This window comes from Anthonomus grandis, chromosome 9, assembly GCF_022605725.1.
Source record: "Anthonomus grandis grandis chromosome 9, icAntGran1.3, whole genome shotgun sequence".
Lineage (NCBI taxonomy): Eukaryota > Metazoa > Arthropoda > Insecta > Coleoptera > Curculionidae > Anthonomus > Anthonomus grandis.
The window spans coordinates 14,970,792-14,996,334 of NC_065554.1; the positions used below are offsets into that span (position 1 = coordinate 14,970,792).

The 25,543-nt window shown below is 32.8% G+C and overlaps 2 protein-coding genes across 2 annotated transcripts in view; one reads left to right on the forward strand and one right to left on the reverse strand.

The window, feature by feature from the left end:
• Positions 1 to 25,452, forward strand: LOC126740175 (cilia- and flagella-associated protein 61-like). The gene is made up of 24 exons (XM_050446108.1): positions 1 to 266; positions 317 to 450; positions 5,860 to 6,063; positions 6,125 to 6,322; positions 7,290 to 7,482; positions 7,532 to 7,711; positions 7,767 to 7,897; positions 7,944 to 8,050; positions 8,102 to 8,202; positions 8,262 to 8,346; positions 11,136 to 11,295; positions 11,735 to 11,876; positions 11,930 to 12,105; positions 12,161 to 12,342; positions 14,054 to 14,229; positions 15,594 to 15,805; positions 15,857 to 16,035; positions 16,117 to 16,336; positions 17,714 to 17,951; positions 20,602 to 20,728; positions 20,784 to 20,894; positions 21,038 to 21,232; positions 21,296 to 21,361; positions 25,248 to 25,452. Exons 1-24 carry the CDS (start codon positions 67 to 69, stop codon positions 25,431 to 25,433), a joined length of 3,903 nt encoding a protein of 1,300 aa, XP_050302065.1. The 5' UTR covers positions 1 to 66; the 3' UTR covers positions 25,434 to 25,452.
• The window catches only part of LOC126740174 (TBC1 domain family member 1), an 87,977-nt gene that overhangs the window by 57,439 nt on the left and 4,995 nt on the right, over positions 1 to 25,543 (reverse strand). The gene's annotated exons all lie outside the window — the stretch shown is intronic.

Genomic DNA, 25,543 nt, shown 5'->3' on the forward strand with positions numbered 1-25,543 from the left:
CATAAAATTGACGTCTTTCAACATATTGTCAATATTATATAATTTTATTAAATAATTTATAAAAAGATGGAACGTACAAATAAAGGAGGTCAGTCCTTCCATCGAGTCAGTACAATCTCAAACGATTATTTGAACCGAAAGCAAAGTGTATTGAATCCAAAAAGTGTAAAAAGAATCAGTAGAGAACAGACCAAATCGATAGCTAAGTTTTATAACGCAGACCTACAAAAGATTTTTGGCGAAGTCCAAACTATTGAAGAAAAGATGTATGTTATTGTTCCGATTTATAACGGTTAATAAGTAGAAATATTTTTAGAATAACGAGTTTCACGACACTAGGAGTTGAGGATGAGCACGGACATTTGGCTGGTATATTGAGTTTACAAAACTATCCCAATATTCCTGCTGTTGCACCATGGGGCTGGGAATCAGTTTTTCTCACTTTATATGGTAGGTTTTGTTATAATTCCAGGTACTACATACTAACAAAAGTACTATTTCCAAACAAATATTTTGTTTATCGTTTTAGTAGTTAGTTATTGTTTTAATAATATGTTATTGTACTGTGTATATAAAAATTAATATTTCTTTATTCTTATGAATATTTTTTCCTTTATTTATATTTGCTAGTCTCATTTTGTTCCATTTATTTCTTTTTCTTCTTCTTCCTTGTTGAGGTCGCATCTTTGCAGATGGCTGTCCATGTTCTGCTTACTCATGAAAGGCGTAGTCTAGAGTTACGTCTGGATCTTTTCATGCCTTTCATGGGGTAGTCTTTCCGAGTTTTTTTTCTTTTCTTAAAGGTTGATGTTTTCTTTTGTTAGGTATTCTATGATTTTGTGCCTGGTCATTGACACTGGTTTTGTTAAAATATTCTTGATATCTACTGTTCCTAATAGTTCCTCATCCTTACGAGTGTAGTAACTTTAGTCATGTTTGTGTATTTAGCGTTGTTCAACCATGTTTCCTTTTGTAATGTAGGTTGTATTTGTGAGTAGCTGCCATATTTTTCCTGTTTTCAGATGTCATATATGAATATCCATTTTCTCCATAGGTTTTTTTTATTAGTTTAATAATTATTCTGTCTTCCTTCTGCTATCTCATTTTCTTTAATTCTAGTGTTACTGGGTACTTGATGTCCCTGTTTTCAATACTAAGTTCTTTTTTGGTGCTTAGTGTTATGTAATCTGCATCTCTTCTGATTCCTATATTTGATATATTTTCTCGCGCATTTATTTATTTATATTTTTTAAGTATTTAGTTATTGCCATTATTTTTGTCCTTAAGTCATATTTCTTTATTTGTTTATCAAAATCTTGTTTTAAAATCTTATTATTGCATATTTATTATCTCGTTTTAGCGTCTCGTTTCATTTTTTATTTATGTATAGTTTCTATAACTTGATTCTCTGTTTATTTTAAGCATCTTTTTTGTTTAATTTTTTTGCCCATATTTTTTTCTTGTGAGCCTTATCTACCTTTTTTATCACGGCAGACTTTTATTATTATATATTATTTGCTTGTTTTTTATGTTTGATACATTTTAATTATTTTTTTGGTTTTTTCTTTAGATTTGGTTAAACTCATGTACTTTTTCTATTTTCCACCACGTTTTTTTCTGCTTACAGTTTTCTATCCATTTTGTTTTATTGCTTTTTAATATTTTTTCAACTACTAATTTTTTTTCTTTGCTCATGATTTTCTTTTCATATTCCTCTCAATTCCTTTTCTGTCTTATATCTTTTTATTTAATCATTGACTTATCTTTCTTCCTTATCCCACCCCTCATCTCTGTATTTTTTTGTTTGTTCTTCCGTTTCCTCTTACGCCTCTCTTCCTTTCCTGCCTGGGTATTCTAGTTAATTAACTGCCTTTTTTTATTTTTGGCTAATCTTCTTGTCTTATTTGAAAAAGAAAAATGAAAAAGGAGAAACATAATGAAAAAAAAAATATGATATTTATTCTCTAATTTTTTATTATAGAATATTAGAGAATAAATATCATATCATAAATAATTTTGCATTTTCTATTTGCTTGCCTGTTATACAACCTATTCTGGTTGTTGGCTTCATTTTTACTCCATTTTTTCCTCATACCCTTCCATTTACCACGTTGTTTTCCTCTTTGTTATTTTTTCTTTTATAGGAGTTATTCTATTCAATTTCTTGTTTATTTATATTTTTTCTCTTCGCCTTATTCGCCTTATTTTTTTTGTGCTTCCGATTTTCTTTCCATTCTGTTTCACATTTTTATCAATTCCTTTTTTATATCCACTTTTTATCAGAATACTTTAAAAAATAATGTATTTTAAGTGGATGATTTTTTTAAAAAGAAGCCAAAGGATTAAAAAAAACAGAGCAAAAGAAAAAACATATTTTAGAAGGAAAAGAATATAATAATTAAGTACCAACTAATTTTCCAAATAAAAACAAAAATAACTGAAATTAAATCAAAAAGAAAAAGGTTCTCTTTAAAAATAAAAAAAGTGCATAAATACATAAGAATTTCAATAAATAAATGAATACAAAAAAATAACATATAATTAAAAAGCACTAAAAAAGACAAGAAAATAGGTTACAAAGATTAAAACGAGAATATAAAAAGGAATGAAAGTTTTAAAGAAGGTTTGCTAGGTCTCAACTTAATATTTTGTTGTTTTTTTTTGAATTTTGCTACACCTTTTTAATTAAGAGTATTTTTCATATATGTATATAAAGAATATACAACGTCACAGGCTCTAACTTTATTTTTAAATATAAAAATTTTTAAGAAATAGTATTTTTAATAGTTATAGGACCACTACCCAAAATTACTTTAAAAACTACCTCCGACAACTTCATCCCCTAAAAACCACCACAACTTTTTATATGGCACCACCATTATTTTTTCGAATGTTTGGAATGCTTGTAAAATTATTAATTCAATTTTTTTTGTTATAAAAATTGTCGAGAGAAATACTGTTTAAGCTTTTTAGTTAAAGGATACAATATGAACTAATGTAAAGGGTGTTTTTTTAGAGGCGGAGAACTTTAAATTGAAATTTAAACACACAATATTTTATTGATATGAACGAATTTGCTTTTATATTAAAGAATTTTTTTTGGCTTTAATATTTAAAAATGATTTCGGGCATGTGACCTCCACGGCTGGCGCGTACGTGGCGAAATCTAGAGGTCCAATTTTCACACACTCTTTCCAGTACTGCAGGCTGTATTTCGGCAATCACGCGTCGTATGTTGGCTTCCAAGTGCTCGGCAAGTGTTTCGGGTTTATCAGCGTAGACTTAACATAGCCCCAAAGAAAATAATCTAATAGCGTCAAGTCGCACGAACGAGCTGGCCAGTGTACAAGTCCATTCCTTGAAATTATTCGTCGCTCGAATGTCTCTTGCAGAAAAATAATTGTTTGGCGCGCTGTATGGCACGTGGCACCGTCCTGCTGAAACCACGTTTCTGCAACGCCTGCAACGGCTTCCAATTGAGGCACAAAAAAGTTGGTTATCATTGTTTCTGTATCGCTCACCGTTTACTGTAAAGGCGCGGTTAGACCTGAGCACGCACGCACTGAGCCTCCGCGCACAAACGCTCACAGCATTGGAGCGTGCTCACCAAAATTGTTTAAATATAAACACACGCTCGCTATACAGGGGCTGATCCAGTTGTTCGCGGATAACGGAAAGGTGAGTTGACAAAAATGGAAGACCAAGAAACAGCAGCGGTCACATTGTGATGTATAGGTTAATTACAAAAATAGGAGAAAAAAACGCCAACGCCATCATTGGTGGCAAACAGAACTTTTTCGTTATAGAACATTTTTTAAAGATTACAAAATTTTGAGTTATTTCTAAGCTTGATAGAACCAAAAATTTTTAAAATGGATACCTATTATACACAAACAATACCTAGAGAGATACTAGGGTATATTATAGAACACGTATAGAATACGTTTAGCTCTGACTTTACGCTTTTTGGCAACTGGAGATTTAAAAATTACAACAGCATCCTGCACTTGTTTAAAGTCTCCAAATCTTCCCTAACTTATATTGTTCCTGAAGTTTACTAAGCCATAGTAGAAGTACTACGTGAACGGAAATATATAAAGATAAGAAACATTAAAATTTGTTGTCATCATTGTCAAATGTAATTTTTATTAGGTTACATAAAAACAAATAAATATATTTTAATTTCTTTAATGTTTTAACTTTAAACCACAGTTATGAAAATAGCAGTTAACAAAATAAACTTAGTTGCCACCAAACGGCTGCAAGTAGGTATTGTCCGTATTTATATGAGCGTCAATTTGGGTATTATTGCAAAAGGGACTAATCACCAGCGTGGTCAGTTAAAGAGGGAGATGCCAGGATATTTGTTATGGATTGAGAGTATCAGTTTAGCTATTATCGCCACAGGGACTGTAATCACAACCAGAAAGGTCAGTTAAGGAGGGAAATTTTCAATATTTAAATTGTTTATCAGTTGTTGCTAGGCGTAATTTTTTGGGTCTTTGAAAAGTATTCTGGATGTTGAGCATTGCACAACACCAGCAGTTTCTGAATTTCTTGTATAAGTAATAATAAAATCTCGTTATTCCACTTCATATTTATATATTTATTAACTCTCGCACACGAATAACGTTGCACCGCATTCCCGTACAAACTTAGCAGTGCGCGAGCCAATTAATTCCTTTGAGCACATCCCGGATACCGACACCGGCCGGCTCGCGTCCTACTTATTCGCGGAGCAGCTACGCACGTGGTGAGCGTGCGCGCATAGATCGTTTTCACCTGAGCATTCGCAGTGGATCAGTGCGTGCGTGCTCAGGTCTAAACGCGCCTTAACGTTCTGACCATCAGCATTTCTGAAGACATAAGAACCAATAATTCCACCGGCCCATAAAGTGCATCAAACGGTTAGTTTTGGAAGCGTGGATTCTCATCCCCCCAAATTCGGCAATTCTGCTTGTTTAAATAGCCATTTAACCAAAAGTGTGCTTCATCATTGAAGAAAATTTTCATATGAAATTGGATGGACATAAGTTCACTTGTTGAGAACGACGACGAATTGACACATTTGGATCATTATCAACACTATGCTGCACAGCAGCTATCGCTTGTTGCGTGCGCACTGTACGGCGTCTTACGGGATGCATATTGTCGACTAGAGTAAAAGTATTGCGAAAACGATCAACAGTTTCTCGAATTAATCTCTCTGAAGGACGATTATGAGCACCATAAAACTCACGTAATGCCCGATGTGGTTCTCGCATAGAACCATGTCTTTCAAAATAAATTTGAACAATTTGGAAACGTTGCTCAGGCGTGAGTCTGTTCATGATGAATTGCCAAACCAAACTAATCTAAAAATAACCCAGAACTGTCATGTCGGCTGTCATAAAAAACAGTGTTGCCAAATGAAAGTTTTCCGCCTCTAAAAAACACCCATAAGCATTTATTAATATGTAAAAATAATTGAATAATGTGATGAATAATAAATGAAAGTGAAAAATTATTTTTTCCAAAAAATATCCAACCAAAACTATTCAAACAACCCATCAAGCAAACCCATTCCTAGTAACTATATTTTTTCTGGCTAATAAGTTATGCTCAAAAATGTACGCTAATGACAATTGCCATAATAGAAAAAATGTGCGCATCTTGATTAAAATAATTTTGTTTGTATCTTGATTAATATACGTAAAAATGCGCGTCTCAATGGATTTTCTTAGGTCTTGGTTGGTAAAATTGCTACTAATTCAGAAACTTTTTGAGGCATATATATTCAGATATTATACGTAACTCTTGATTTTTTTACACTTGTTAATAAAACTTTTCAAATATAACTGTCCTTCTATGGCTTTTTAGATCTGCCCAATATAAACCCACGCAACACATTCTTTATCCACTTCATGGCGTTTGACCCTAAATATGAGATGTTCTTTGCAAGGCCAATTTTGCAATACATTTTCAAATTCATTATGCCCTTAGCGCAAATAATGTTAATATTACCTCCAGGTGTAGCAAGGGTTGAGTGCTTGGAACAATTTGCAGTAAGAATTCTCCCTAAAGGTATCTATTAGAAGTATACTTTACCAAACGCGAACATATATCTCACGAGTCTTCTTTTCAGATTATAAAAAATCCCAAAAAATACAATCTATATATAGAATTGCCAGAGAGTCGTTTGTGTTATCATATAAAATAAGACGTGCCGTAGAGGAGGATAATGACGATTTGGTTCCAATGATAGATCAGTACTCTAAAAGATTAATAGAGCTTTATGGGCACTATTATATTGCTGAAATATTGACAAGGCATAAGGATTCTGGTAAGCATAACGTTTGCTGGTTAAGCTTTGGATTCTCTGATCTGGTCAGAGAGGCCCGAAATATTTTGGTGAATATTCGTGTACAAAATGTTCCAGATTTTCGAACTCAGTTCATTCAGAAGTTTCGTCTTTTCGTGGTTTTTCTGAAGCTAGCTTCAGAATTAATCCGTTGCGATATATTTCAGCCTTTTAAAATTTTACGTGCAGTACATCTTGCATTTAAAAACTAAAAAAAGGATTCTTTATTGGTATGATTTTAGAAGCAGAACAGGATGATGATAGCCAATGAAAATAGAAGAATAGTTTTAAAAATGTTCGAGAATGGGAGTAAAGAGAGAGTATATAAATTGTTAGTGTTAAAGCATCTTTCGGATAACTACACAAACTTTAAAGAAATTTTCTGTTTAACGCCGCAACCGTTTTACACTGTACTACATCATATAAAGGACGAAATTAGTACGCAACCTACAAATAAAAATCCGACTCTTATTTCTCCAGCGGAAAAGTTATATCTTAGCATGTAGTGTGAACATGTCAAATTGAGGAAGATCTAGGAAATGATGTCAACAGCTTACGTGCTCACGTGCACGCGCACACGAGCGGAGCTGTTTACATCTGTGTCACTACTATGTACTCCGCATATCCTGGGTTTCACCGGAACCGCTGACGAACTTTTCGTTCCATATCGCAGAAATATTTCGGACCGATCTGGTCAGAGAAACCAGGCCTTTATAAAGCTTTTAGAAATTAGAAAAAAATATCCAGGGTACTTCCATATTACAAATTCATCGAAAGGCAGTCAGGTAAAGATAACAGTAAAGGTAGCAAATGATGAAAGGTAGTAGTTCCTCCCAGTGGATCACCAGAATCAAAGATGTGATGCGCATAAATTGAATCCGGAGACAACGCACGACAAAAATTGTAAAAGTTTGCTAGGCTTAAATAACTACAACTTTTATTATTTAAGGAAGACAAATAATAGTGGCTGAATATGGAGGTTCCGCCGTTGGAGTAATGATCTTAAATGAAGCAGTCAATTACGACTTATTAAACGAAGAATTCGAGTTGACACCCTTTCATGGCTTAAGACAGAAGTCGGAACAAGACGATGTTGATTTAGAAGTGATCAGTCAACTGGAGCTTATTCAATCTACTAATGAGTAAGTGAAACGATCGAGCCGGAAATACATATAAAATTCATTATTTTAGTATACAAGAGGAAATTGATCTAGATAAAACATCTAAAGGCATCTTTTCTTCTGAATTCGAAGACGAAGACGATTTTTTGGTCGATGTAGTCGAGAGTGATAGCGAATATTCCCTGGTATTTACTAATTCAGACTTATTTGTGTTTGATGAGGATGAAGAGGAAAATCAAGAATTGCCTTCGTAAATAGATAATCTCTCTCAAGTTAAACAATTCAATAAGTAATAATGTTTTAAGATATACTCCAGAGATAATGCAATCGGTGACTAGTTATGAAATTTTAAGAGAAATGGAAAAATTAAAAATGTATGAAGTTGATCCGAGATTAACCTACGCCGATATGATGGAAAAACTATCTCGGAGTATCAGTAAGTATTTAAATGTCGTTAATGAATAACTTAACCAATAAAGTAGTTTCCACAAGTTGCAAAAAGAAAGTTCCAAAATATTATGGCAAAAGCAATGCGTTCTGTATCGAAGTTGCAGCTGCCCATGCTGACCACGAGTTAAGTCTATTATCCGTAAGAATCTCTTTTAATTATCTTTTATAGTTCTAATAGATGCTTTTTTAGTTACTACAAGCGGTTTTTGAGTGCTTTCCAGATAGGGACTACTGCTTAATATGTATGCCTAGTATATCTTCGGTGGAGCCTTGGATGTATCCATTTAACAGGTATACATACATACATTAGTAAATATAAATATGTAATATATAAGAACTGTTATTTTAAGAGTGGTTTTAAGAAGCAATAGCAACTTTCCCAATGACCTATATGTGTGCCACAAAACATCGCTTCTGGGTAGACTGCAGGTAGTTGTAAGTAATTCAAAAATGTTCTTAATACTCATGGTGGTTTCATAAACACGCAAACCTTTATGTTTAAATTACGAGACCGTTTTACCACTAACCAAAACTCTTTAGTTTATTCTCGACCCGTGTTTCACTAACGATGTTAGCATCTTCGAAAAAAGATTAAAACTTTACACAGTTTCGAGAGTAAAATTAAGAGTTTTGATTAGTGGTAAAACTGCCACGTAACTTGACTCTCACACAAAAGGTGCCAACCATGGGATTTTATGTTTAATGATAGAATGTACAGCGGCCTTCCGGTAGGACGTATGAGGCATATTTGAGTACGTAAGAAATCGCTAAATATTAGGACTTTAGGTCCTACTAGCAGGACAAATGTGCGTATATTCTGATTTGTAAAAGATTGTCTTACAAGCGCATTTTTGAATGACGTCAATATCTGTATTGAGTCCGATTTTATAAGAGCTGAAACTTGTCAATTAGTTACGCGTGAAAAATGGAAGCCGGCAGTCGTATTTTTACACCCGCTACGGTTTTTGATTCAAAAAATGATAATTCGTGGAGTAAATCACAGTTTGGGGATAAATGGCAAATTTCAGTGTGTTATGGCGTTGTGAAAAAAATGTTTAAAACAACAAATATGGCATAAGTAGAGTGGGAATTAGATGGAAACCAAACAAAAATTAGTTGCAAACATCTGCGACTTGCTAATAATGGTAAGTTTTTAGTGGCGTATGTTTGTAATTTAGAGCAAATAGAGGTACAGGATTTTATTTGTATTTTATCTCGGCGTATTTTTACATTCCCGTTTTTTATTTATTCAGGGAGCTAGCCAATATTATTTTGGTAAGGATTACAGGTACCTTTAAAAATTAGGAAAATTTAATGAAGGCTAAAATACTCTTTTTATGAAATACAAATTTAATTTTTGGGAATGGGTAAGATTTTAGTGTTGAAAAAAACTTTGTTGGTTGGTGTTTGCTGGTGGGTATGAAGGTGATTTTGTAAATATTAGGTGTCCCACTCGTAAATAGAATCACCGCATCCGAGCGTTTTCTAAAAAAGCTAACTGTCCGTAATTGCCATTCTTTTTAATTTTATTTTTCTTTCAAGGCGTATTAGAGACAAAAGCCCCACCACTCAAACGCAAAATTACTGATGCCATAATATCCAGCTGTAATGATGAGCCTCACCAAACGTCATCTTCGTCTTCCTCTGAATCATCTGATTCAGATTCAGCTGACGACGATGCAGAATCCACCATGGAGACTGCGCATGATGAATCTGAGACGTATATGCCAGTTATTCACAGTAATCAAGTAACAGTTCATGACTGTACCTGGACTTTTGGAGAAACCGTGACCATCAATGCTTTCAAAGATGCGCAATATAAGCCCCAATTACATGTTAATAACATACCAAACATGACTGAGTTAGATTTTTGGCTAGCATTTTTTCCGTCTGAAGATATAGATGTTATTATCCAAAGTACCAATGCAAGATTGAGGGAGCGCCGAAGAGCTGTAACCAAGGGCGACCTGTACAAGGCTTTAGGAATTATGTATGCGATGACTCTGAATTCACTGCATACAAAACGAGAGTATTGGAGTACCGAATCTAGTTTGTTTTCGGCTCCTGCTTTTGGTCAAAGGTTTGGGATGGGATTACATCGATTCGAAGAAATCATCAATTGCCTGGCATTTGCAATGCCTACTGCTGAAGAACTTAACAATGAAGAAAATATGGATAACTGGTACCAAGTCAGAGCGTTCTTCGATATGACAACATCTAAATGGAATGATATTTTCAGCCCGGGCTATAAGGTAACCGTCGACGAATCGATGTTTGCGTGGTACGGGAAAGGACTTCATAATGAACGCGATGGTATGCCAGCTGTAATAAAAATACAAAGAAAGCCAAAAGGTGTCGGTTGCGAATGCAAAACCATTGCTGATGTTCAGTCTGGAATCATGATAGGGCTTGAAATAAACGAAGGAAAAGAGGCAATGCAGAAAAAGGAATAAATTTTAAAAAAGATTTTAATAAAAAGCATTGTGATTTTACTACAGCTTTGGCATTACAACTTATTAATAGCCAATGGACAGGTGCTGTAGTAGAAACTCCGCTGCCTCCGCGGCAAGTACATAATGAAGCACGGCTACCCCCGAGACAGATTGGCTTCCTGGAGAACGCACTCTCATTGCCCTGAGTAAGGAAGATGAATGGCAAAGAGTGCAAAGAAAGTGTATTATTTGCAGTAGAATAAGAAATGTGCAGCAGAAGTCTAGTTACAGATGTAGCGCTTGTGGAATCCGAGCAGTAATGTGTTGTCCAACTACTGGAAGAAATTGTTTCACATATCACATTCAGCATGGTATACCAGCCTAATTTTCTATCAACATAAATTTATTTCCTTTTTTTTTATAAAATCCTTATATGTTAAGTTGATTAAAATATTACCGTTTTATTTAAAATGTTTTATTTTTTATTTTGTACTTACATATCAAGATAAAGTTAATAAAAATAATCGTTTTTTTAAACATTGAACTTCTGGAAGTACAAATATGCCTAAATATGAGTTCCGCCAGCAGGACATGCACTGATTAAGACGATGAGGCTGCATGCTTTATTTTTTTATTTTGCACCTGTACTGCCAGAAGGACGTTTTGTTCTGCTTGCAGGCTAATCTTAGTACCTAGTACTTCCAGAAGCGCTTCTGGCAGGACAAGCCTCTGTACAGTCTATCATTAAGTAAATTGATCAATATTTATGCTATTAATAATTTTCTTACTAAGCTTGCTTCAAAAGAGCACATGCAAGAAGTGCATACGCTATTAAGCACAATTCCGACTCGGTCAATTGTATTATCACATTTTGAGATATTCATGGAGTATCAAAATAGTCCGTATCAATGTTTCGTCATTGTATGTGAAGGTCACGTCGTTGGAACAGCAGGTAATATAATTTTTTTAAATTTGTACATATTTTCTACTATCTAATATTCTTTATCAGCGACATACACATGCCAAATTGTTCTCGTCGATGTAATATGGCAACAACGCCTTTAGCAAGTAGGGACCGAGTATACTCGTAGCAAATCGCAATCTATTATACTAGTGTACTAATTTGATTTAACTTTAACATTCACTTTTTACGTTAAGCCATAATGTTGTAAGATAACTTTGGTATCTACGATCACAAAATTGGGTATATTAGTGTAGTTGCCACATGGTGCGAAAAAGTAGTACAGCTCTTAAAATTCCAAATACTAATGTATTTTAATTTAAACATTGAGTGAATAATGAACGCTCTTTACACTAAACCATAATGTCGTTAGATAAGGGCAGATGACTTTGGTATCTACGATCACTTAGTATAAGCATTGTTATTTTAGTTTTATCGGAAGAGTACGGCATTAATCATATTGATGCTCAATATGACATATCTACCTGGGTACCATTGAACTACTTTAAAAGCGGTACTTTTGGAATTATTGAAAGTTTTGTTCTAGCTACCAACTTTCATTGGGCGGGAAGGTACAAATGAAACATGTGCATATGCCTTAAAATAATATATTTTTATTCTACAGGTATCTTAAGAGAGAACTTCACCGCCTAAGTGACTACTTAGTGCTGTTTTACAAGTACAAAAATATAGAAAAGGGTACTTTTAAGGAGCGTCCGATCGTTAATCTTCTGCATTGGTTTCAGCCGGTACTGCCTCGCAGGATGCCAGAGTATGATTTTAAAATGTTGTCGGAGGAAGGTATGTAATAATTAGAGGCACTTCAGGTTTTTTCTGTTAAAACATTTTCTTATAGGTTATGGGGACTGTGAAGTATTGACGAAAAAAGATCATTTCGCTCTTTATGTGAGTACAATTTCCCAAAGTAGTATCCAACGCATCCCTATTAATACTAGAATCGTTGTTGTCGGATGCAGCAATACGGCATACGCATTTTTAGAAGCGTTATTATTGAGACAAAATAACCCCAACTATAAGGTAAATATCTTTTATGTCATTAATTCTTAGTTTAAGTTTAGTTCTAATATTTTCCTGAAGATGCTAACATTGTTAGCGAAACATGTGTCGGGAGTAAAATAAAGAGTTTTGATTATAGTGGTAAAACTGTTTCGTAATTTAAGTGTCACACCAAAGGTTCCAACCATAGGACTACTATATCTGCAGTCTATTAAAAAAATCGTTAGGCTCTGCCTATAAAAGATAATTGCAAAATTAGACAGGTTCTTCAAGATATTTTAGGTATAAATGAAAATGCTCAGGATCAATTAATCAGGAATCCAATATTACAGATATGGAAATCCGTAATATTACAATTGTAAGAGAAAAATATTGAAAAAATATAATAATATAAAAAAATTGTATAATAAAAATATGCAAGAAAAGTTTTCACTTAGCTATTCGATCTAAGGAATATATTGACTTTTTTTAATTCTATATATCTTAGCGCTAAACGAAACGTTAATAAAAAATAAATAACTATAAAGGTAACTGAGAATGGGTGAATAGACCTTACATACGTGGTAAGACAGACCATATAATTTTTAACCAACCGATGAAAATTGTAGAACTTGCCCATATCCAAAAAGAGGTTGTTGAAAAATCGAAGGTGCAAGCTTAAATAATTTCTAACGAAAATCTTAATAGTATTCTGCTATTATCCTATGAACATCTCCTTGAAGAGAAATAAAAGAGAAAGTCAAGAATTTTGTTGACAAACAGACTGACATTTTTGCTCAAAAAGATATATAGTTTTTTGATAATACTGGCAAGTCAGCATTTAGAAAAATATAAAAAAAATATTTTCTACTACAAATGGAAAACCATTAGCTGATCTATACTGGGTAAAGTTAAGGCAAGCGTGGAATATGCTTTCCTAGGTCTTTTGCTAGTAATGGTCTAGTAATGTTGAGTATGTCCATGCTTGATTGAATATCTCGTGGTTCTTTTTGGCAAAGTCCGCTCCCTTCTTTAATGTGTTTTACTAACGTGTGTCGATACTAAACCGCTTATTGTGGTTCCAGAATTAAAGATAGTATTTATAAAATATCTGATAATCAATTGTAGTAAATTTAGAGACTAAAGTACCTAAATAAAGAAATAATCTGATCTAAAAATTGAGAACTTATAGTGCACTTTCAACTATCTGATTAGTACAAAAACATACCATTTTTCAAGACAGATATAAAAAAAACATCTTTTGCATCGAAACTTCAAGGACTAAGCTGCATATCAAATTTTATTCTGAACTTCTTTAAAAACTATAATACCACTTTAACATCCTACTAAGTGAAACTATTGGCATTGTCTTTAGTGACATCTTTACTTATGTGTTAATAGTACTCGTGGGTTCGAATCCCCCAGAAGCTGAACTGTTATTCAATTTATATTAGTTTTTTAGCTTGCAATATTTTAATTCTGACTATATAATAGTATGATAATGAAAACTTATAACGTAAGAGTATAAATACTTGCGTTTTTTGTCTATTAATGAACTCTGTTTAAAGGCCAAGGATGTAGTTTTAATAACAAATGAATAATACAAAGTAGCACCCAATTTAAGTTTAATGTTGTAATTATGTAAAATAAGAAATACGACCGCTTGAAAAATGTTTTATCTCCTAAATAAATATTTTTAATGAATAATAATGAGCTAATTTTTTAAAAATAATAATGTCTTTTTCTTTTACAGTGCGATTTTAACAATGTGACGTTAGTATGTGCAGATGGATTTCACGTCAAACTTTCCAAGAAAGTAAAGGAATTATTTATGGTCCAAAAGAATTTTATGACAGACAAGCATATTGATATGATGAATCTAAAAGCTTTTGTAAATGTGGTCTCTGGAAATATCTCACAAATTAATAGGTATGTTACTTTTAACATCCAAAAATAAGAGATTCATTGGAATTGCGGTTTCGATATAATATGAACTATTGGATATCTGGCGTAAATATATGTAACTATAAATCCGGTAATACATATATTTACGATTTCGAATATACTCATATATTCATAAAATACTTAAAGAGTTGCAACTAAATACAGAATGGTACTGACAATAATGTAGAGAGTCATCACGTTCTTCGTATATCAAGGAAGAAACTTCGAATCTAATTTATTTCAAAACATTTGTAAAATCCGCCAAAATGGTCTCTAACCATCACTGACTGAGTTATAGTGAGACTATCTTCATTTTTGGCAGAAGACAGTCGTGGGAAGAGAACTAAAACTTTCATGTGACCTCAAACTTGTCTAGAACTACTACTTGACTTACCGGTTCTAGTATCGCAATGAATGCAATTCAAAACTAAGTTAGAATATTCACTTAAAATTCCAGCGATGGGATGAAAGATGAAAGACATATAGATGCCAGGGATGTAAGGTATAACAAAGGTGTACAATGAGAACAGGACCAAAGAACCTTGACCTTTTTGGAACGGCCGATATAAGATTTTAGAGGGCATAAATAATGTTCCCTACCGAATCCAAGATCTTGCATATTAGTGGTCAGCTGAGTCAATATGGTGTGACCCATGAAGTTCAGCATGATCTCTGTACCAGTTCTTGTGAATACCCTTTGACAAATTGTTAAGCTCAAAATTTTCGAATGGTCCAAGCATCAATCTAATCCGGAGTTCGGATAAGTACTCCAGTAAATTAATCCAGTTAAGTAATTGGTAGGTAGATACTTTACCTTTAAAAAGACCAAAAATGAAGGATTTCTGAGATAGTGTATTTTTTTCAAGGGGTAATTTGCTAACGGCGGATATAAAGTCAGCAAACAAATTTTACAGATATTCTACTCTGCTTGTGTTCTGAAACCACCAATTAGGGAATTTTATTTTAATCCAGTTTTTAAGTGTAATTGATTCTAAACGTATTAAGTTGCGGCTTTAACCTACTGTGGCTAATCTATTCGCCTCATTTCCTTGATTATTTTTATGAATAGGTACCGAGGCCACTTTGTTTGACAAAGCTTTAGTATTATTCAATATTCATCTAGGGTATATTTCGATTCTTAGAGATTTACTTACTTTCCAATTCTTTTTTCTTGTTTTGCTTCCAATTTTTGAATCCGCTAAATAATAAGAACAAATGTCTATTTGGCAGAAATATACGTAGATATAAAATTGCCCATGCCATTAGAAATAAACGTACCAAGAAAATATTGTAATAAAGTTACCAAGAAAATGTTATAATAAATATAAAAATTTCAAGTAAAATTTTAGGAAAGAAAGATATATTACAGTCAATGAACGCAACGCCCTAAGGTACGACCTTTTATTCCTAATGTGTGGAGAGAAATTCCAAAAACCACTGCAGGACTACAGAATGCCTTTTGCCGAAAATCCAGATAATTTCTTTCTTATTAATTGCCCCGCAGATGGAAATAAAGCCATAACGAAATTAAGAGACTTTCAAAAAGGGGACTATAGTGAAGGTAACAAACAAGATTATTTTTTTAACTGGTCGTAAGTAATAAATTTTGCAGAAAATATAATAGTATATGGACATTTTCTACAAGCGTACAGTTGTTTGGCAGGGCTATTGGAATATGGAGTGCCTGGAAATAAAATTACGCTTGTCGAACCCTTTCCTTATAGTATGAATATCGATAAGAAACGAAGGCACAATATTTCGGTTTTTAATGATCCAGAAATTTACCATGCCGTAAGTATTTATATATCCTAAAATACTTTTTTTTTCACTTTTCTTGTGTGCATAATGATTTGTCATCATTGACTGTTTTAGACAATGGAATATATTAATGCTCAAGGCATTGAAGTCTACTCTTCCTATTATTTTATTAACTGGACTTACTGCCCGGAGGAGAATATTATAACAGAAGTAAAATTCGAGTCCAAACATAAAATGTTAAAAATGGCATGTCAAGCTATAATTTTCTTTTACGAGAAAAGCATCAGTCCACGGATATACCAAGTTATTAATTCGGCTGGGCTTGTTTTTGATGGTAATAGTCAAATTACATTATACAATAATAACCTGATATTTTACCTGATATTTAAACCATAGTTGGAATGGACTTCAAAAATAAAACTTTTCATTTAAACTTAGTCATTATCTTCAGAAAAATGCATTGTAATAAATTTCTTAACAGGTGTGGAATGTTTTCAAAGTATTATGATCGCCACTTTAATCGTCTAATTATTCATAACATGTGATAATTTTGGTATACATAATTTTCCAATTTAGTTTTAACTCGTTAATTTGTCAATAAGTTGGAAGCTGATATGAGCTTAAGATATCGCTTCTGCAAAAGCAACTGTAGCAGAGAATGCAAATGTTTCGTTAAATCGTCATTTTTCAAGTATTGTACCTCTCTAGAGTGACAACTTGCCATATTGTGAGAAACCATTTCGGTTTATAGCCTTACAAGATAATGCTGGCTTACGAACTAAAGCTACTTGATGATCGTAACATTGTTTGGTTAGTAGCGTCAAGAGCAATATTCTCGAGAAATCTTTGAGTCCACAAAAACTTAATCTCTGTGGTTTGGTTTATGACGAAGCTGAAAGATATCGGACGGTGACAACAGATTTTTTCCCCACTACATAATTTTCAACAAAATGGTTTAATATTATACTTAACCATATTATACCATTACCCTTACTACTAGGGAAACCATTGACTTATTTAACGGAAAATCACCTGAAACATTAATTTCTTTTGATGTGAGAGATCCAAGAAGAATTAAATAACATCGACTAGATGCCTAGGCTTCCGAAAGTTTTGATTGATTGACACCGTTTAGATTATTTGTTTAGAAATGTAAAGTTCCTAGTCTATGCGGAACAAACCAAATATACATTAGAAGTCTTAAACTATCATAGAAAATTATAGGATTTTTTGCAACAAGTGACTAAATATAAGTTTGATCGAATTTGCTCTTACATTCATCAAAAGATGCTTCTCTTTGTAACGATATTGTAAACATCGACAAACCAAGTGATTCTCCGTCATTCCAAAATGACATAAGTGGCGCTCCGTACAATGTCCGGTTGGTTAGCGAATCTTCCGAAATGTTCAGCCGAGTATATAAGGAGCCACGTCGCCGCTGGGAGCTAGATGTCAGTTCAGTGAACTAAAGTTCGGAATATTGCCGCGTGATTTAAATAGTTGTAAATAAATGCAATTCAAATAAATATCGTGTTTTCGTAGTGAAGTGGATAAATAAATTAGCTGACTATTTTCCATTGTTTTGATCCACTCCTAACGAACGAAAAAAACGCTACATCTTATTCTTTACAAAAGACAAATGATTTACTGTTTACGTAAATAGTTTAATGTTTACTTACATTCAAAACCAAATATATTTTTTCTAATTAAGGTCGACTAGTAGTAGATAGCAACTGTAGGACGAACGACGATCGAATATATGGAGCAGGAACATTAACCAAGTATTCTAGAAGATATTTTGCAGCCAACATGGTGCACAAATATTTCAATAGAGTAGAGATTGGGCGTAAGTTGGGCACACAAATACGAAATATGTTAGTTCCCGGATTTGTAAGGAGGTCTGATCCAAAAAAACATGGTTGGAACTTTCATTTGGATATTCGGGATAGGTAACTTTTAATGAATAGCTTAATAAAGCCTAATTTAGCGTATAATTTTCATGACACCTACAAAAATTGTCAACTAGGTAAAGTGCGTAAGTAAGGTTTTTGCATCTATGATGCATATTTTTTATATCAGCAATAAAACTCATAAGTAAGCGATTAAATATGTTACTTCAAGGATAAGTCATTAATTTTGTTGTTCTGAAAATCGGATGATTTTGGTAAATTCCGCTGTATGCAGAAAAGTCGATGTATATTAGTGATGAAAATTTTGAGCATAGAAATCTCAGATTAGAAAACAATATATTAAGAGTAACTTAATCAAGTCCACTGAGAATTTTGACATGGATGCGGTACCCGCCCAGCAGTGGAGCTTATTTTTATTCAATGCCTTTAAATATAGTACAAGTTTCAAACTAAAATTGATGTTTAAGTCAATATTAAATACTTAATTTTACAAACATTTCCTACAACTATTAACGGATTATATAGAATTGTCATATTTCCTATATAATCTGCAAATTTTCCGCAAGAGGATCATTTTTGTAATTGATAGATGTCATTGATACTTCGATATATGTAGTTACGTCGGTAACAACGATATAGCGATTTATCTTTGAGAAATAGAAAATCTAAATGCTACAAATATCTCATATTGTCTCGCAGTTGTCAACTGTGCATAAAAGCAAGTATGTCGAGTATAATGGTGTCAAATATTCACAAACTTTTGCAATCGATGCTTGATAGTTCTGAGAAATGAAACTTTGTAAATATATTAGATTTTTGTTGTAATTCTGATAACTTATTCGGTGCATTTAAGGGCAGAATGTGTAAATTCAGCAAAATAGCTCATATATTATGAGATAACTAAGAAGTTCTATAATGAAATATTAATTTAGACAAACTGGGTTGAACTTCTCGGCTATTACTATCCGCCCTGCACCCGTCACATCGTCGCCGATGATGCTAAACATTGAAAAGTATTAGATTTATGAATTTGCTTTAAAATTTCCGTCGCTGCCGAGTTTCATTTCATCTATGTCATCCTGACATATACCAATTTCTCCATTGGCACGTTGTTAATAGAAACGTAATAGAATTTTTAATCAAAAAAGAAAAAGAATAAAAAAATTAACAAAAACAAGCACGTCTTTTATCACCTTCGTTTATAAACTTGACGATTGACGTTCGTAGTTTTAGTTCGACAAGCATACCCAATGTTCGTAAACTTTTTACAAGCAAGGGTTTGACATGCGACGGTACGCTTGTCAAAAATGTCTACTGCACGAACTTAATAAATATACCTGGACTGCTAATGCATATGGCCACATTATCCAAAAATGAGCACTGCCTGGTGGCCGCCATTTTTATAGTGGTTGTGTCCTTGATGTTGGTCACTTTGAACATTTTCAGTGTTTCAGCCAAAAAATATATTAAATAACTGTAATGAAGTTGAAGACGCTGATATATAGCGGATTGCCTAGTTTTTGGCGATTTGTAAACGACGCTTGGGTATAGGTATCGTCTGGAACAGGCGCTATAGCTTCTTCCTTATTTAATACGTCGATAATGTATCACCATCTTTATTCTTACACCATCTTATAGATATTTGGATTAGTGTTTCTCAAAACCTATAAATATATATAACTTTTACTATATAAACCCTTGCTAATTACAAACACACATAATATCATCTATATTTTGATTTTCATAGATGGTTGTACCTATTAATGTGAAAACACTGTACATAGAAGGAAAGTAAAAGTCGTAGTAGTAAAAATAGAAAGAAAATAAAAGTGTTTTTAACTGAATTTGTATTAAGTAAATACAAGCAAAAATTTAAATGAAGATCATCATTTTCATGGTATTAGGATTTATAAGATTCAAGTTTAAGTTTAGATTTATAAGATTCAAGGTTATCAGAATAATAAAACAAATATTTTTGCATTTTTAAAGTGCATCTATTCCAAGTTAATTGAAACTTTGTCTCAATTTAGATGAGGATTATTTTCTTTCATAAATGTTAGCGAAATTCTTAGAGAAAAAGGCGAAAAATCACAAATCTAACGCAACTATCTTAAATTCTTAACTAAATGTAACTTTCTATTTTGTATTTGTAAACATATTATCTCAAAAACTTTAATTGTTTTGTTTTCCTACAATTGGCACAACTGAAATTTGTCACAGTGACCAACATCGAAAGAACACAATCACGCAAAATGGCGGCCTCCTAGTAGTGGTCATTTACTTTTCATTGAATTGGCTGTCCAGGTATATTTATTAAGTTCGTGGTCTATTGCCATTACAGTTTTAAAATTAATATGAATTGGTTTAAATAATTCCTTGATTATGTACACTCTCATTGATTAAATTACTATGCTATGGATATGGAAAAAAAATGAAATATTTCTGAACTGTACCATAGATCGATGGTCAATAAACCAGTTTAAGAACTCGGCCTTAAACTTTCTCTAAACCATCCTAACCCGCTGGCTGGTGACAACAGAGCAAGTTCATAGGTCCACCTTAACTTCCACCATAACTCACTTATAATAAAGTATGAAGTATTTTTTTGTATAAGAAATAAAATTTGAGGCTTTCCAAATAAAGCATTTAACTCAGACTAAAGAATGTAAATGTTTTATAAATATTTTAGGCTAGTTCCAAAGTACGACCAACCCATAATGAGGTACTGTCGTTTACCGGGTGGTTTATATTATTTGTCAATTGTCAAGCCTGGCAGACGGATTCCTTTGGAGACCGCCAGTTCTATGGAAAACTATGTAAGTTCGAGATACTTAAAAAAAAATTAAAAATATAAAATCTTTGTTTGTTCAGGGTCAAGTATTTATTACTGGTAGTTGTCGCAACTTGGATCAACAAGGCTTCTTTAAATTGCATTTCAATGAGTATAACCGGGTCGAGACCATCACGTGTCTAACAAAGTTTGTAAGTATACATTGTACAAATACAAGTAAAAATAAAGTATACAGTACAAATTAATTTACTTTGATCATCAGAAAATCAATCGGCAAATAATAAAATATCAGACATTGACATATAGTTTTTGGTACTTATTGTTCCTTTTTTAGGCGATTGACGTAAAAAACATATACTGTCTTTGGGGCAAACACGAAAAACTCCTCAATAATCTGCAGCTTCGGTTCGAAATGGTTTTAATCACTGACTTCTTTGAATATTTCAAACAGCCGTGGGCATACGCTATTTATCACGATCGTTTTGAAAACCTATTGGATGAACTGAATAATATTATGACTTCTTCAGTGGTAAAATTGATTACACAATTTTTTTATTTTATTTTTTAATAAATAATCATGAACTTTTTGTAGGGTAGTGATGAAACCTGCCTTATTACTGATATAATAGAAATGTACAAACAACAAAAATGGCAACCGGTAAGATGTTTACAGTTTTACAATAATAATTTTATTGAACTACCACCATTGTAAAGAAACATTCACATAGTTGCGTAATTTTCATCCATATACGGTAACATTGCTTTTCATTGGGTTTTCTCAGAATTACATCCAACAGCGACCAGTACGCATATCAAGTGTTATTGGGTATGTGAAATATGTTAAATTTGATTGTATCCTTGTAACCCATTGTAGAATATTCTTATGTTAATGTTACAATGAAAGGCTCGAGACAGAGTTAGGCAAAAAATATGGATCACTAGTTTACATAAACCACTTACAAATTATTCAACAATAAAAGACCTGAGAAAAACCCTTTACAAACTTGAAACTTAAGCATAGCAAAACCAAACAAAATGAAAAAGTAATGAAAGAAATGGATGGAATTTGTTAACCCTAATACGACATCTGGCTATTAAATAACGAGATTTCGCGTTGCGCAAGTATCAAATGTCCACTATTAAAATAAGAAAAGACGTTTTTATTGCTGTAGTACTTTTTTTTTTATGGAAGTTAGAAGTAAATGTATGTTTTATTATTATGCCGATAACAATGTGTTTAAAATTAGCAAACGGTTAAATTTGAAATTCCTCAAAAGGTCTATGGTGAGAAATTTTTATCTTGTGCGCGGGTTTCCAGATGGTATAAATGGTTCTGAAGGCCAAGAAAGCCAACCAATAAAACCAACCTCCAGTTCTTATTTCTAGTCAAAATCAATAAAATTGTTCGCGAAGATCGTCATATGATTGCTGAGACTGTGAACGTCGATAAAGAAACGTGGATCTTGCGACATACGACACACTGTCTGAAGCGTTCTTTAGCTGCTAGAGGCACTGCAGTGCTTGAACACGTGCTGTATTCGACTGATTTAGCAGATTAGCACCCTGCTACTTTTTCCTGTTCCCGAAAATTAAGCCTTTACGGTAGACTTAATTTTTAGGGTATTTAGGAATTCGGTTTGAGTCGATGGTAGATGTGAAGCGAAAATCGGCAGGGGTCCTGTAATGCCCATAAAAGAAAACTTTCAGCAATGCCTTGACCAATGGAAAAAAAATAATGAATTGGTGTTTGGCGAGTGAAGGACAAGTACATTGACGGGGAGAATTCGATTGTAGATTAATTTTTAAAATAAAACTCTTTTTCATAAGTAGTCCCGTTATTTAATATTCAGGTCTCCTATAACCATATTGCCTGAAAACTTAAGTAATCTTAATGATATAACGACGATCTTTAACTTTTGCGTTATTATTATCAAGGTGTCTCGTAACTTAGTGGACATAGAGCAGCATCACATTCTTTGATTGAAAATATTACGATTTTACCAAATTTGTCTAGTTCAAACATCGATAATAACCGAGATACAGGATGTTAAAGTTTTAATTTTATTTTCATTACCTCTTAATTAATAGTTCATACAAAAAGAAACATATCAGCACAAAATTTGGTTTTTGGTTAACAAATTAGAATTCAATGTTAATTTATGCGTAAGGCCTAGAAGGCGATTTCTGCGACACTTCGACTAGATAATAACGTGTACAACTTTTTTGTGCCTTAGTGTATATGGATTTTTCATAGAAAACTTAAATTTCCATGAATAATAATTAAGACAGGTATACCTTTGGCAAGTCGCTCAGAGCAATTATGTTTGAGATAATTGAATTTTCAATGCTTCAATTTTTTATTTTGTTCAATTGATGAGTAGTATGGAAATAAGGTATCCAGCATAATTATATGTTTTGTACAGACATAATATTTTATATTTTAATATAATAGTTAAATATGTGTGAAATACAATAATTTATAACAAAATAAATATAAATATTTATTATAATATGACTTCATAGAAGAATTTGGAATAAAAACAAAAGGGTAATATCAATAATAGTAATGGAAATTTAATTTTTTTTATATTACAACAAATGCTCAAAATAATCTCTGTTAAGTTGATTACAGTTAGCTACGCGTTTATTGGCCGACTGCCTGATATTTCATAATATGTTGTTGTCTAGAATTAATTCTGCTGCATTCTGGATTTTTTCCCATAGCTCTTCCCGAGTACTGATTGTGTCTTGATATATAACTGACTTCATGTATCCCCATATGGCAAAGTTGACGGCATTCAAATTAGGGCTCCAACGTGGCAAAGACATTTGGCTCCCACGACCGATCCAGCGGTTGATCGAGATATTCCCTGACAGGTCTGAAAAAGTGAGCATGGGTTTCATTCTGTATGAAAATCATACGTCTCCGTAATTGCAATGGAAGACCATCCAAAAACTCGATCAGCTTATTTCGTAGTTTTTTTGTTCGCTTTTATTTAGTAATTGTGTTGATCCCAGAACGTAATTCCAATAATAGCACTAAAATAAGGATTTTCAATATTATCCTAAGCATGTTAATTTCTGAAATTAAAAACTCCTCTTCGAGTAAAAGTCGTTTTGTCACTGAACAAAATCGTATCTAACAAAAATGGGTCGGCAATTCGCTCGTGTGACAGAAATGATCAAATTCAAGACGTCTTTTATGTAGATCGGAGAGGGGTAGCAAATTTTGAACAGGAGTAAAATGGTTAGAATGCAATTTTTCTTTATGGAATATTCGAGAAACTGTTGATTAAAAACAATTAACCCAAAAACTCTCTACTACCAAATTTTATGCTGATATGCTATTTTTTAAAGGACTTATAATTATTATATTATTATATTATTTACTTTTAACACCGTATATCTTGGTTATTATCGGTTTTTGGACTAAAAGAATTTAGTCAAATTGTAATATTTTTAAGCAAAGAAATTGCTTTTGCCCTGTGTTTAATAAGTGATGGGACGCCTTGTATATTATAATGAATATTTCAGTTAAACATAAGTCTAAAGCAATCGGTCGTGATAATAATCTAAATTTAAAGCTTGTTTTATTTTGTTAGGAAATTACCAATCCTAAGGAGTACAGTGATATTCGTTCTATCTCGATATTGCCAATTTTATCCAAGTGTATTGAGCAACAGGTTGTATTATTTTTAGCAATGAATTCTGTTCTTTCTTCCTTTAAAGAAATTAGGTTTTCCTTTCACTTATAGTTATCTGCTACAGCGCTTTGTGAGGTAATTGATCATATTGTTGTGTCTTTAGAAATTGCGATAGAGCTCGTAAAAAGCTCTATCACAAGTAGAAAGCAAAGAGTCTATTTAAAGACAAGAGTGTTATTTTCGAAGTACCACAGCTCAATATTCTTCGCCGTCCTATTCTTTATTAAATTTAGGATTCGCATTTATTTAAATGTGTAAAATATTGAAAACATCATACTTGTGGCGATTACACTTAGTTAATTGACTCTGTTCACTGTTTAAACCTTCATGTTGTCAACCACTACTTGAATCACTTGTCAAATCTATACGATTAATTTGCAAATGAATCCTAAGAAACCTGTAGCAATGCTGTTTAGTAAAAAAACCCGAGGCAATATCTTTTAGATAATCTAATTCTAAAAATGTTTGTTAATAGGGAACGAAACTCATTAATAGGCTACAACATCCCTCAACTATGTTGCTGAAACCTGATCTTTAGTTCGCAGTACCTTTTTATGTACGTTGGTAGTAGAGATAGTTAAAATCCTTTTTTAATGTTGCATGTTTGCTATTCTTAATGACAGGTTGATCATCAGAAATGTTGCCATTTGGCGGAAAAATTTCAATGATTATTCTGATGGATCTATAATTTTAAATCATAAAAAGTGGCTGCATCCTTATGAAAACTAGGGAAATAAAACCGTTATATTTTAGGTTATGGATATATCTTATAAATAATCGGTTAAATATATTTTCTTTTGGCTGTGTATTAAATTCGTTAACTGTATTTTTATATTTTAGCTTACAAATGACCAGCAAGAGAATATCGAAGAAACGTTCCCTAACATGATTTATCCGAAAATACTCGAACAAAAGGTGTTAGATTTTATCCAAGAAAATCTAAATTACTTGCCAATGTATGCCCACCCCATAGTAGTTAGAAATATACTGGAAGGATTTGATAAAAGTCCCTTATTTTCAAAATAAAAATAGGTTGAAACTGAAATGAAGACTGTTTCATTTCTTTTAGCTAATCTAACAGGGTGGATTGATCTCTAGAAAACTGTTAAATTAGAGTAGAATTTGAAACAACCTGT

Coding starts and splice junctions, on each gene's coding strand:
- LOC126740175 (XM_050446108.1), top strand. CDS start 67: ATGGAACGTACAAATAAAGGAGGTCAGTCCTTCCATCGAGTCAGTACA. Junction 16,337..17,713: donor GGCTGGGCTTGTTTTTGATG/GTAATAGTCAAA, acceptor TTTCTAATTAAG/GTCGACTAGTAGTAGATAGC. Junction 21,362..25,247: donor AACAACAAAAATGGCAACCG/GTAAGATGTTTA, acceptor TTTATATTTTAG/CTTACAAATGACCAGCAAGA.